We start from the raw sequence: 15,215 nt of genomic DNA on the forward strand, positions 1-15,215 counted from the left end.
TCTCTCCAAAAATAACTTTTGTTGCTATGGTCATTTCTTACTTTGCTTAAAATAATTTGTTTTTCTCTGCTGTACTTGCTTTCAGAATAATACATTCCAAATGATATGGCTGTTTGTCTTTTTGTCTGTTTTGTCTGCTTTCTTAATTTCTTATAAGTCTTAAGTTTTTAGGCCAGATGATTGTCTTTTTCCTCATCCGTTGTCTGTCATTGTGCTATTTTTCTTATTTTTCAGATGCAGAGGCAGCCCAGAGATTTCAAAAAATGTCCAGGGTACACCTGGACAGTGTCCCCCTTCGATGGACACAACTGATGCCTGTTCTCTCTTTTCAAGGAATGTGAATAATTTGACTGTGGGACCTGCTCTAAGTTGTGGTCTCAAGAAATCAGATTTTGGGGAGACTCCCTTCCTTCATGGCTGGCCTCCCGTCAGGCTGATGATGATTTAGCCAGAGGTGGTTTCAAGGCCCACCAAATTGAGCACAACTTCCCATTGGGGGCTTTGGCTCTTGATCTTAAGCTTGTGGGGATCCTGTGGCCAAGAAAGCCCCATCAGATCAGTGCTTCAACATCCAAGTTGAAGTGTAGTCATTTTGGCTGCTGCCTTTTAATCTTCATCTAGCATGAATGCAGTCCAAGGAATACAAAAGCTCTCTGGTTGTTAGGAATCCGTGGTTATTTTCATGTCCTTGGAACAACAGGTCTCTAAAATTATGTTCCAAATTGCAGTTATTTTTCTATCATTTAAAATATATTACCCAGTACTAACTTCCTAGTTTTTTAAGAATACCAATTCTCAGATTTTTTAATTTAAAAAAATTTAATTTTGGTAACTTGGTTTTATGTTCTCCAAATTTACTGATGTCTATTTTATGATGTCTATTTTTATATTCTTTTCTTTAAAACTGTTGTTTAGTGTTTGCTTTGTTTTGTTAAGAACTCCAAGAGATTCTCTGGAATTCTCTACGGATTTCCTTATAGCTGCCTATTTATAGCTTTTTATTTTGGCTGTTGTTCAGATCATTTGACATTATTATATCCTCTGTCTTACTTTGGGATTATTATGATCAATATTATCTTAATAATTGTGGATTTTAAAGTGTAAAGAATTGGCAAAACCTCTTCTCGCGGACCTTAAAACAAGTTTTAAAGTCACATATTTATACATCTAATATATAATATCCACTTAACCATTAATGTAGTCTCTTTGGGTAAAGGTAACATTAAAAATTATGGGGGCCAATAATGCAGTTGTTTATATTTTATATATATATATATGTATATATATATATATCCTCATACATATGTATATTTTAAGAATTTGACATTTGTTTATTTTAGTTACATTAAATATAGATCTATTAAACAGTTTTGATGCTATTAATTTCTCTTAATAAAAAATTGTATTGTTTAAGTGCCTCAGGAATTATTTACTAATAAAGAATTCATATGAAAGCTATAGATTTATCATATAAATAGGAGAATTGCTTTAATTGTTTTATGGAGGCCTTATTATTATTTGGCCTACAAACTGAAAGCTATATCTACTTAATGCATCTTACGTTTTTTCCTCCAGGACAATTGAAAGGTCACTATACTATACTAATTTCTTGAATCTTAAAGACAAGCAAAATGCCTTTTATGATCTTACCTGCTGTGAGGACAGGCAGGCTCTGAAAGTATAACTCAATTACGTTTTTTACTGTAAAATCAGAACTTCTTTAATTTTACTTTGAAAGAAATTTAAAGCCAATTTAGATGACTGCATATTATGTGCTCCTTGCAAATAATAATCAAAAAAAGTTGAATCCACTACTGTTAAATTTCCCAACTAATTAGTAGTATAAATGAATGATTTTCCAAAAGCTCCCAAAGTGGCTTGCTTCTTAGTAAGTGGACTTGGCGATATACTAGTCTTTCTTTCCTTATCTCTAGATATTTTGTCATTCACCCTCTTTCTACCCAATTTTAAAAAATATTTTAAAATTTTGCCCAGAAGCAACAACTTCTTTCCATTTATAACAGAAGTTTCTTTTTCATTTATAAATCCTTGCTCTACCTTGGTTAAGCTCAAAAATATGATAAGCTACATTCTTGATATCACACTGTAGGAGCACTGTTTTGTGTTCTTTCCTAGGACTCTATCTTATACTATTATCAAGTTCCTTTTCTTAAATTTTAAACTCCTAAAGCTCTATCATGTATAACTTCCTTTTTAAAAAGTTGGTGTAAATAAAACACTTAAGTAAGTTGGTACAAAATTTGCTCATTATAGGCGGTTGGTTGAATTTTAATTTGGTGCTGATGAGTTTTAGTTTGGGTCTCATCCCTCCTTACTATCAAGTTTATTCACCTGATCAGAAGTTGTCATTTCATGCATGTGTGTTTTTCGTTACCGCCAAATAAAAAGTGAGGATGGTTTAGTTTGAATCCATTGCCATTCTTTAAAAAAGTGACTCCTGAATTATAGAGACTTAGGATTCTTGCCATATTTTTGTCACATTTTGGCCAAACACCTTGCTGCTTTGGGCCTCATTTATTTATTTATTCAATGATTTCTCGAACATCTGCTTTGTGCCTAGCACCATTGTAGGTGCTAGAAAAATGGACTGAAATCTCTGCCCTCCTCAAGTTCATGTTTTACTTAGTGCTGAAAGACAGACAATAAAAAGACAATAAAAACATACAGTATGTTAGATTGTTGTCAATACTGTAGAGAAAAATAAAGTAGGGAAGGGGGATAAGGACTACAGGGTGGGAGTTGGGAGGCTTCCATTTAAAACTTGGTGGTCAGAGAAGGCCTCACTGAGAGATGGCATCTGAGTAAAGACCCGAAGGAAAACTGCAAGGAGACTGGGTTGGCCACAAATGAGTGAGCAAGAGAGAATAGTAGGAGATGGGGCCTGTGAGGTAATGTGGGCCATGTATGAATTTGGCTTTTACTCTGAGGCAAGAAGCCATTCCCCAGAGGATTTTGAATAGTGGGGTCTTGTATACCTTAGTGAAAACTACAATCAACAAAAAACCTTAAATAGAGAAGAGTGCTTCTATCACTCTAGCCCCTGTATTGAGAATAAACTACAGAAGAGCAAGGGCAAAATCAGGGAGATTAGTTGGGGGGCATTGTAATAATCTGGTGGGAGATGGCAGGGGATTATGTGAGGCATCTAGCCATGTGGGTGATAAGAGGTTTGATTTTGGATATATTTTAAATTTGTTGATAGTTTGAATGTGAAATAAGAGAAAATGTTGAGGGTGACATCATAGTTATTAATCTAAGCAAATGGGAAGATGGCATTGATATTGAGATGGGGAAGACTAGGAAGAATAAATTTGAAAGGGAAAATGAAGACTTTGGCTTGGGGCATGTTTTAGTTTGAGATGCCTGTTAGAAATCCAAATGGAGATGCCATAGTCATTCACTGTGTGAAGTTGGGGGAGTGTTCTAGGCTGTAAATATCACTGAACATTTTTAAATGTCATGGGAATGAATACAAGTAAAACCAGAGAAATGCGAATAAAATTGGCATATTATATCACTGTCAATATCTTGGTTATGATTTTGTACTGTAATTTTGTAAGATGTTATTGGGGGAAACTGGACTAAAGGTACATGGAGTCTCTATATTATTTCTTACAACTACGTGGGAATATAAAATTGTCCCAAAACAAAATTTAAATTAAAGAAAGTCGTGGGACTGTAAGAGATTACCAAGGGACACAGTAGAGATAGAGAAAAGGTAAGGTCTACAGATTGAGCTCTGGAGAATCTGACAATAGAGGATTAAGAAGATGAAAAGGTATTGGCAGAGGAAACTAAGCAGGAGTGGCCAGTGATACAAAAGGAAAACCAGGGGAGTGGTGGTGTCCTTGGAGTCTTGGTTATCCTTTTTCTAAAATATGAGTGCAGACATGTTGTAGAGTTTTGGGATTCTTTATTCAATATTGGTTATACCTACATGTAAAAATTTGTTCTTAGGAGGTCAGTACAGAATACCACATATCCTTATCTCTGATAGCAAAAACTTTTGATCTTACGAAAACTAAATGTCCACATTATTCCTCAGCACCTTTAACTCCCTACATATACTCTTATAATTCTCTTATATTTTTACAAAAGAAAGTAACTAGGTTATTGTTTCCTAAACTCTGAGTTGTGGAACCAGTGTGTCCATAATTCATAAACTATCTGGGGGGAAGTTTCCATGGTCAAATAAGTTTAGGAAATGCAAGTTAAAATTAAATAGATTCTTTAATATAGGATTTTTCCTGTTAGATGTGGCCTGTGAATATCAACAAGAATATTTATTTGACTTTGGAATTTTTTTCCTTCAATACTTATTAACTTTCTGACATTAATTTCCGTACAAATAAGTATGTAGATTTGCTGATCTAGAGGAATCATTCTTCGGATTCTCTGAATTGGGAAATAAAAAGTAGTTATGTAAGGTGTTAACTAAGATGGACTCCTAGACATGCATTCCTGTTTATGAATCTTTGTAAGGTAGAGTTTGTAACTGGATGCTAGCAATGTGCATATATTTTTAGAAATTAGAGAAATAAAATTATATCCTCTATTATGTTTATAAAATCTAAGAAATACATGACAAGGACAGACCAGTTATTAGCTTATTCTGCCTCTGATTATAGCGGCAAGTTTTTTGGTTTTTTTTTTTTTTTTTTTTTGATGGGTCTGGTTACTTTTCATGATTTCACACTAAGAAGTTTAAGATTAATCTCTCATATTTATTTGTAGCTTCTCTTTGTTACTCCTTATGCTTAGTTCATCAATATACCCACTTATTTACTTTTCTTGAGACTATTACTTTTTCCAGCCTTTTATTATCTGTTAAGGAGTTTCTTACATTGTAAAGTTACCTTTCTTGCTTAGTGTCAGGATGTCTTCCTTGATACTAGGATTAGGAGTTTTCATACCCAGCTCTACATTAAACCCTCTCAGGCTGCTAAAGGGACAGTGGTTGAACAGCACAGGCTCTACCGTTGATTGCTTAGTGTGGAGTTCCTACCCTGCTGTTTACTAGGGTGTGTGTGACTTTGGGTAGGTTACCAGATGTCTGTGCCCGTTCCTCATTTGTAAAACACAGATAATAGCACTACTTGCTGGTAAAGTGTTGAGGGAATTAAATGAGTTAGTATTTGCATATAGTACTTAGAAAGTATTTGGCACATAGGAAGTGCTATACACAAGTGCCATACGCATATATAGTTATCATTGTTACTCCTGTTACATTACTACTCTTCACAATTTTATTCCTGCCTGTATTTTATTCTTCTTCATTAGAATAACTCCAGCTTTCAATCTGAGCTTCCCATACCATTTCATAGATCACTTCTGTTAGCTTTCTTTTTCTAACTCAGTAACTTTGGAGTTACTGTTGAAGCAAACATTAGTCATACCACTAGAATTTTGGTATCTAAAGCTCACCGAACTTCTGCTGTTAGAGAGAATGTCTGTGAATGCTCCTAGGTTCATTTTAATCACAACTGTATTTTTCCCCTTATTATACTGCCTTATACTAACTGACTACACTATGGTTCATCTCATATTTTCAGTCCACCTCTCTGATTTTGAGATCCTTCTGCAGCCTCACTATAGTCATCTTGGTATTTGACTACCTGAAAGAGTTTACTCTCTTCTGCAAACTTGGAGAAGCTACTGTGCATCTCCTTTTCTGTGTCACTTCTTGAAATATAGGAACCTACTGTTTTTAACCCTCCACGCTGAAAAATATCTGTGTCCATACCACTATGAAGTATGGTGTTGTGAAAGGAGTGCAGCTTTGAAATAAGGCCATCCTGGGTTTAATCCTCGTTGGGTGTCTAACCAGCTTGTTGAGCCTCGGCTTCCTCATCAGTGAAAGGTCTGTAATCCGTCCTTGCAGGGTGGTTGTAAGAAATAGAGATTGGGTATGGAAATTAAATTGGTTAAATTATTAATTTAAATAATTGAAGTTTTTTAACTATTAGAATTATTTAGCACTGGCCTGATGAAAAGTACTTAATAAATGCATGTCGTTGCCATTGCTGCTCCAGCTACCGCTGCTGTCACTACTACTGTAATGGCGCTTCCTGTTACTGCTCCAGCCGTTACTGCTATTACTGCTGTTGGTATTGCAATTACTGCTACTACTGATTACAGAAGACGCTGGGAACTGCCTATCAGTGGCATCTTCTCATCGTTTTAGTGCAATCCATCTGCAGTGTAGGTATTTGTAATTGTGGGTTATAGTTCACAGGTCATGCAGTACATTCCTGTGGACTGCTGGGTCGATGGCTTTTCACTGCAGTGCTTCCGTCGCGTGCGTCTGGTGTACCTCTCCAATGTCGAGTTGACAATAGTTCTGGCTCTTCTGTTCTGGAGACTATGAAACAACACCCTTGTTGGAAACTAGTACATAAGTCCCTCTGTTGAGGAGGAAAACATACCTTTTGAGCTTATAGAATCCCCTTTTTGAAGAAAACTTAAAATTATGACCAGGCATTCATTTCCTAGCTACTTAGTCAATATTAGCAGCTCGTGGGAATGTGTAACTGTGCCAGTTAGCAGTAACAAAGTGGCTGTTCTTTTTGTAGACCTTTGAGGTGATTTAAAAAAATTCTTTTCTCAGATGTTAGGTCATAATTCAATCATGGAATTGTACTTTTCTGTTTGTTTCACCCTTATTTCTATTCTCTTCCTCTATGTGGAGAAGATAGAGGGTATATTATCTATCTGGTATTTAACTGTAACATAGAAGTAAAATTTTAGGTTTTGCAAGGTTAATTTTCTTTTCCTTTCTCTTTTTTAAAAAAAATATTTAAATTTTAGTTAACATACAGTACAATATTGGTTTCAGGAGTAGAACTGTGTGATTCATCACTTATGTACAACACCCTGTGCTCATCACAAGTGCCCTCTTTAATACCCATCATCCATCGAGCCCATCCCCCACCCGTCTCCCTCCATCAACCCTGAGTTTGTTCTCTGTCATTAAGAGTCACTTATGGCTTATTTCCCTGTCTCCTTTTTTTTTCTTTTCCCCCTTCCCACATGTTCATGTTTTCTTTCTTAAATTCCATATGAGTGAGATCATATGGTATTTGTCTTTGACTGACTCATTCACTTAGCATAATACACACTAGCTCCGGCCACATTATTGCAAATGGCAAGATTGTATTCTTTTTGATGGCTGAGTAATATTCCATTGTATATATGTCCATCTTCTTTATCCATTCATCAGCTGATAGACATTTGGTCTCTCTCCATAGTTTGGCTATTATTGATAATGCTGTTATAAACATCGGGGTGCATGTACCCTTCGAATCTGTATTTTTGTATCCTTTGGGTAAATGCCTATTACTGCAATTGCTAGGTCATAGGGTAGTTCTATTTTTAACTTTTTGCGGAACCTCCATACTGTTCTCCAGAGTGGCTGTACCAGCTTGCATTCCCACCAACAGGGTAAGATTGTTCCACTTTCTCTGCATCCTTGCCAACACCTGTTGTTTCTTGTGTTGTTAATTTTAGGCATTCTGACAGGTATGAGGTGATAGCTCATCTTGGTTTTGATTTGTATTTCCCTGATGATGAGTGATGGAAAAATGTCTATTCATGCCTTCTGCCCGTTTCTCAACTGGATTATTTGGTTTTTTGGGTGTTGAGTTTGATAAGTTCCTTTTAGATTTTGGATACTAACCTTTTATCAGATATGTTATCTACAAATATCTTCTCCCATTTTGTAGGCTGCCTTTTAGTTTTGTTGTTTCCTTCACTGTGCAGAAGTTTTTTATTTTGGTGAAGTCCCAATAGTTCATTTTGCTTGCTTGCTGGCAGTGTGTCTAGTAAGAAGTTGCTACAGCCAGGGTCACAGAGGTTGCTGTCTGTGTTCTCTAGGATTTTTATGGTTTCCTGTCTCACATGTAGGTCTTTCATCCATTTTGAATTTATTCTTCTGTGTGGTGTAACAAAGTGGTCCAGTTTCAGTCTTCTGCATGTTTCTGTCCAGTTTTCCCAACACCATTTGTTGAAGAAACTTTTTTCCATTGGATGTTCTTTTTTGCTTTGTTGAAGATGAATTGACCATATAGTTATGGGTCCATTTCTGGGTTTTCTCTTCTGTTCCATTGATCTGTGTGTCTGGTTTTGTGCCAGTACTGTACTGTCTTGATGACTACAGCTTTCTTTATAATATAGTTTGAAATCTGGAATTGTGATACCTCCAGCTTTGGTTTTCTTTTTCAAGATTGGTTTAGCTAGTCAGGGTCTTTTGTGGTCCCATACAAATTTTAGGATTGTTTGTTCTAGCTCTCTGAAAAATGCTATCAGTATTTTTATAGGAATTGCATTAAAAAGTATAGATTGCTTTGGGTAGTATAGACATTTTAACAATGTTTGTTTTTCCAATCCATGAGCATGGAATGTTTTTCTATTTCTTTATGTCCTCTTCAGTTTCTTTCATCAGTGTTTCATAGTTTTCTGAGTGTAGATCTTTTACCTCTTTAATAGGTTTATTCCTAGGTATCTTATTGTTTTTGGTGCAATTACAAATGGGATTGATTTCTTTTTCTGCTCTGTTATTGGTATATAGAAATGCAACATTTTTGTACGGTGATTTTATAACCTGCGACTTTGCAGAATTCATGTATTGAATCAAGTTCTAGCAATTTTTTGGTGGTCTTTCAGGTTTTCTACATTGAGTATCATATCATCTGCAAACAGTAAAAGTTTGACTTCTTCCTTGCCAGTTTGGATGCCTTCTGTTTCTTTTTGTTGTCTGATTGTTGAGGCTGAGACTTAGAGTACTATGTTGAATAGTAATGGTGAAAGTGGACACCCTTGTCTTGTTCCTGACTGTAAGGGAAAGGCTTTCAGTTTTTCCCCATTGAGGATGATATTAGCTGTGAGTCTTTCATATATGGCCTTTATGATGTTGAGGTATGTTCCATCTGTCCCTACGCAAGGTTAATTTTCTTAACAGAAAGTTCAGGTTAGAAAGATATTTCCCTCTAACATATCTTGAAAGTATGAGTCCATAGTAAATCCATAAAGTCTCAAACTTGGAAAACTGGGCTACTTAACTAGTTGTCTCATTGATTGAATCAAATGTCCTAAAAGACGCAATTTGAAGTGATTTTAAAAGTTGATCTAGTTCTCTCAGTTACCTTCAAGTTTGTTCTAAGCAGAGTACAATGGAAGGACACTGACTGAAGTTAAAATATCAGTTCAGGACTCCTCTCTCTCACTAACTTTATGTTCAAATTACTTCAGTTTCTTCATTTGTGAAATGAAATTAAAAATAATCCTGGGACACCTGGGTGGCTGTCAGTTAAGCTCAGACTCTTGATTTCGGCTCGGGTGATGGTCTCAGGGCATGAAGCCTGCTTAAGATTCCTTCTCTCCCTCGGCCCCTTCCCCTCCCCCACCTACTTGCATGCGCACACACGCACTCTCTCTCTAATAATAATCTTTACACTATTATTTAGAATATCTAAAAAATGTAGAATATTTTACAAATAAAAATTTTTGTTATATTTTGTTAAATACCCTTAAAGAGTACTAGGAAGAAATGAAAACAAAACTGACTTTCCTTGAAACTGAATTCCTCTGTCTTATTTCAGAATGACTACTGAGTTTTATACTTTAGCACCAGTTATAACTGCATGGCTCTTTAACAGCATAATATAAATAACCCTTCCATATATCCCTTCACCTAGAATATTGATTCCTTGCCTTTTGTGTTCAAGACTCTGTATCAAGTGCAGGAAATGGAAATATGAATGAGACATTGTTCATGCCATCAGAGTAATTACAGAATATGGCAGTCAAAATTGTAGACACTGAATCCACATCTTCACAGGGCCACACAGTACACTGATTTCACAATGAGTTAAGCCACTAATACCATGTATATATTACATTACATGATTTTTGTGAAATGCTATACCAGTAGAGAATCTGGACTTGTTCCCAAAGAGGACTATCACTATTATACCACTCTAAACTATACCAGTAAGTCATTAATTATCTTTCATAAATGCAAGCAGTAAGTAAACTCTTTTAGAAGTAGAATGGCAACCTTTTAAACAAGTTTTATGTTTAAGAATACTATTTCTCTTTAAAGATGTTTACTTCCATTGAATACTATGACCATTGAAGAATATGTAAGAAGTCATTCTATTATTTCTCTGTGAAATTCTGAAATTATTTGAAGGAATTATTCATTCTGGACATAATCTAAACTGGAGAATCTTAAGTATTCAAAATGGTCAGGGTCTTCATTTCATATATTTGATTTAGGAGAAAAAAAGAAAACTGATCTCATCTATGAGATATGCAGAATTTATTTGGGGCTTGTTTCCTTCTCTAAACTTAAAAAAAATCTATTTGAGTATAGTTGACACATAATGTTACATTAATTTCAGGTGTACAACATATGGTGATTCAACTTCTCTGTATTTTATGCTATGCTCACCACAAGTGTTAGCTACCATCTGTCACCAGACAACACTATTGCAATATCATTAGCTGTATACTCCATGCTGTGCCTTTTATTTGTATGACTTATTCCTTCCATAACTGGAAGCCTGGATCTCCCACTCCCCTTCACCCATTTTTTAAAAAATATTTTATTTATTTATTTGACAGAGAGACAGCCAGTGAGAGAGGAAACACAGCAGGGGGAGTGGGAGAGGAAGAAGCAGGCTCATAGCAGAGGAGCCTGATGTGGGGCTCGATCCCAGAACGCGGGGATCACGCCCTGAGCCGAAGGCAGACGCTTAATGACTGCGCCACCCAGGCGCCCCTCCTCTTCACCCATTTTGTCTATCCCCCATCCCATTCCCCTCTGGCAACCATTAGTTTGTTCTCTTATAGGTCTGATTCTACTTTTTCTTGTTTGTTTATTCATTTGTTTTTTAGGTTCCACATATGAGTGAAATACAGTATTTGTCTTTCTCTGACTTATTTCACTTAGCATAATACCCTTTAGGTCCATCCATATTGTTACAAATGGCAAAATCTCATCCTTTATGGCTGTGTAGTATTCTATACACACAACAGAATAATACACAGCCATAAAGAAGGATGAGATTTTGCCATTTGCCATTTGTGTGTGTATATATAACTTCATTATCCATTCTATATTAGTGAATACTTGGTTTGCTTCCATATCTTGGCTATTGTAAATTAAGTCCAATGAGCATAGGGATACATATATCTTTTCAAATAATGTTTTTGTTTTCTTTGGGTAAATAGCCAGTAGTGAAATTACTGGATTATGTGGTAATTCTATTTTTAATATTTTGAGAAACCTCCATACTGTTTTCCACAGTGGCTGTACCAATATACATTCCCAACAGCAGTGTACAATGGTCCCTTTTTTCCTGCACATCAATACTTATTCTTTCTTCTCTTTTTGATTTTAGCCATTATGACAGGTGTTAAGGTGGATATCTCATTGTGGTTTTGGTTTGCATTGCCCTCATGATGAGTAATATTGAGCATCTTTTTGTGTGACTGTTTGCCATCTGTATGTCTGCTTTGGAAAAATGTCTGTCTATTCAGGTCATCTGCCCATTTTTTAATTGGATTATTTTGTCTGTGTTGAGTTGTGTAAGTTATTTATATATTTTGAATATTAACCTTTTGCCAGATATATAATTTGTAAATATTTTCTCCCATTCAGTAGGTTGCCTTTTTGTCTTGATGGTTTCTGTCACTTCCATAAAAAGCTTTTTATTTTAATATAGTCCCAATTGTTTATTTTTACTTTTGTTTCCCTTGCCAAAGGAGACCTATCCAGGAAAATATTGCAACAGCCAATGTCAGAGAAATTACTGCCTGTTTTCTCTTAACGGTTTTATGTGGTTTGGGGTCTCACAGTTAGGTCTTTTTTTTTTTTTTAATTTCATAGGTAGAATTTAGTGATTCATCAGTTGCATATAATACCCAGTGCTCATTACATCAAGTGCCCTCCTTAATGCCCATCACCCAGTTGTGCCTTCCACCCACTAAGCGCACCCCCCATGAAACCCTCAGTTTGTTTCCTTGAATTCAATATCTTTTATGGTTTGCCTCCTTCTCAATTTTCATCTTATTTTATTTTTCCCTCACAGTTAGGTCTTTAATCCATTTTGAATTTATTTTTCTGTATGGTGAAAGAAAGTGGTCCAGTTTCATTCTTTTGCATATAGCTGTCCAGTTTTCCCAGCACTATTTATTGAAGAGACTGTCTTTTCCAAACCATTTTATCTTCTTGTCACCTCGTTATAGATTAATTGATCTTATAAGCATGGGTTTATTTCTAGGCTGTCTTTGCTGATCCATTGATTTTTGTGTCTGTTTTTGTGCCAGTACCATACCATTTTGGTTACTACACTTTGTAGTATATCGTGCCATCTGGAGTTGTGATTACCTCCAGCTTTGTTCTTTTTTCTCAAGATAGCTTTGGCTCTTCAGGGTCTTTTGTGGTTCCCTTTTCTAAACTTTGAAATGTAACTGGGATTGGAGATAATGGGAGATCATGTCCTTAGATTTCTCTCATCCTACCACAGACATTAATATCTCAAACCAAATCTTGAGTAATTCTAAAATAGCTTTTCCTTTTCAAAGTAGATGCAACATATTTGCCCCTGGTATATAATTGCAAGCCAGTTGGTAGGAGCTGTGTGTCAAAATATGGTGGTTTCTGGCAGTTTGGACTTGTGGCTTTGATACCTGTTAAGCAGAGAATGATGGGAGACCCAGTAAAATAGAAAGACAAATGAAACTTTAGTGTAGTCCTTCACTTAGGGCATACCTTACCAACTTCTGCCTGGGTTTCTAAGGTTACTACCATTTTTTCATCTTTGGTCCTGATAGTAATTGCTTGTATATTATATATTAAATATCCAGGGCTGATTCAACATTACCAACAAAATAACAAAATAGAGCCCTAGTCTGGCATCAAAATTTTCTGCCTCCACTAATGGTCTATTTTCTGCTTTGCATTTTCACACATAAATATGTTGTTTCTCTTGATTCCTTGTCTCTAATTGGTTCTTCTATCTATCTAGAATGATTTTTCACTCTATCTTGCCTAACTTTAGACCATACCTAGGTGTTCAGAAATGGGAGATCATTTTATATGAGAGCAAGTAGGGCTGGTCCTAACAGGAGTGGACCAGCAATCGAAATTAATGTCTAATGGATTGTGTTTGGGAGTTGGGGGGGGAGTATTGCAGGAAAATCTCAAAATATGGAAGATATTTAAGTGGTAATAGGCTTTAAGACCCTGTGTGGTACCCTCTCAAGTAAATTCTGGACAGTAAGGTTGACTCCCCACTCTACCCACGTCAATAATAATAACTAACATTTATTGAGCACGTGCAGTGTGTCAGACCTTCTTCTCAGTGTTTTATATTTATTCATTCATTTATTCCTACAAACTAATGAGATACATGCTGTTATTGTCCCAATTTATGGATATTAAGTCAACTGAGGTACAGATAAGTAATTGGCTCATGATCACATAACTTTCAGGTGGAGAGCCTCAATTTAAATTATAGCAGTCGGTCTTCAGAGACCAAACTAATACATACTATACTCTATTGCTTCTCTGGTTGTACGTTGGTTTTACAAATGTACTTCCTGCCTTGTTATGATTGGCTGAGGAACTAGGTGGGACGGAGCTTAAATGTGTTTTCGCAGGGCAGTAGGCAGCAACTGACACACGTGTAGCATTGGGACCAGAATCTAGCTTCCCAGTCTTAGAGCAAGAGGTCTGTGATGTATGGGCAATTGGACATTTTCAGCAAACAATGGCATGGATTGGTCTATTAGTAAGATTAATTTGGCAGTGATACTCAGCATGTTTGAGAGTGGAAAGCATCCAGAGGCAGAGAGATCAGTTAAGCTTTTTCACTTTTCCTGGCATGATTAAAAGGGAGCCTGATTCACAGGAAAGGAATTGGCTGTGAAGCAATGCAGTGGAAATTTGAAGTAGAGCCATCATTTTTTTTTAAAGATTTTATTTATTTATTTGACAGAGATAGAGACAGCCAGCGAGAGAGGGAACACAAGCAGGGGGAGTGGGAGAGGAAGAAGCAGGCTCACAGTGGAGGAGCCTGATGTGGGGCTCGATCCCATAACACCGGGATCATGCCCTGAGCCAAAGGCAGACGCTCAACCGCCGTGCCACCCAGGCTCCCCTGAGCCATCATTTTTAATCCTGGTTCTGTTGCTTAATAGATTAATTACTTTAGCATTTTTACGCCTCAGATTTTTCTCAGTTACAAGATGGGGGCAGTTGGACAATCTCTTAGGACTCAAGTCTAATTCTAATATACTGTGATATTTCTGAATCGAATTGATTGAAATAAATAATAATAAAAATGGAGGGGTAAAGTTCTGGATGATGACTCTGGGGTTATCTGTTCAGAAGTGATGGTTGTAATTTTTCCTTAAGGATGAGATAAATAAGACTGAGCAGGTCTGAGTGGTAAATATTTCTATTTGAATGTTCTTTGTCCAGTTGGTACTTATATTCTGTTGGTTTTACCTTATCATCTCCCTAAACCTTTGTCTTCTCCATTGACACTGCTTCTGCCTTACTTGAGATAGTCATTAACTGCTTCTTCTCCGGGCTTCCTGAGTAGAGCTTAACCTCTTCCACTACTCCCCTTTCTCTTTTAGCTGCACATTGTTATACTTTCCTGTTAGCCTTAGAATAAAATTCTTAGCATAAACACCATATCCTGGCAATCAAGATCTTTCTTCAACTTGCCCTTGCGTCTCTTCAATTGCATTTTTAACTACTCTCCTTTGTTTCCTACATGACAGTCATATTAGACCGCTCAGGTTCTCATACCATTGTTGTCTTGTTTCATAATTCTTTGCTTCTGCTCTGCCTTGAATCTCCTTCCCCTGCTTTGCTAACTCCTGCTCTTGCTGCAAAACCAGGTTTACTACAGTATCTTCACTGCTTTCTTGCGTCTTTCCCTTTTGTAGTGGCTCAGTCCTTTGTACAGCCATTCCATCATATAGATGTCTCTCTCTCTTTTTAAAACATTTTTCACAATTCCATAAGCATTTGCTTCAATATGTTTCCTTGATGATGAACTCCTCGATAGGCAGGATTGTGTCTTAATTTTGGACTAGAACTCTTAGCATAGTACCTGATGTATGTGCAACCCAGTAAATATTTCGCTCAGTTACCCGTTCCACATATCTATTAACAC

The 15,215-nt window shown here is 36.4% G+C and overlaps 1 protein-coding gene across 8 annotated transcripts in view; it reads left to right on the forward strand.

Moving 5' to 3' along the window:
* ZNF280D (zinc finger protein 280D) overlaps window positions 1-15,215 on the forward strand; it is a 136,808-nt gene that overhangs the window by 91,761 nt on the left and 29,832 nt on the right. The window contains exon 18 of one of the 8 annotated variants that reach the window (XM_034660939.1): window positions 235-1,257. The exons of the other annotated variants lie outside the window; for them this stretch is intronic. Coding sequence (XP_034516830.1) covers window positions 235-448 — 214 coding nt within the window. The 3' untranslated portion in view covers window positions 449-1,257. Of the gene's footprint in view, window positions 1-234; window positions 1,258-15,215 lie in introns of those variants that run through there. 8 annotated transcript variants of the gene reach the window in all.

Source organism: Ailuropoda melanoleuca, chromosome 5, assembly GCF_002007445.2.
Source record: "Ailuropoda melanoleuca isolate Jingjing chromosome 5, ASM200744v2, whole genome shotgun sequence".
Classification (NCBI taxonomy): Eukaryota; Metazoa; Chordata; class Mammalia; order Carnivora; family Ursidae; genus Ailuropoda; species Ailuropoda melanoleuca.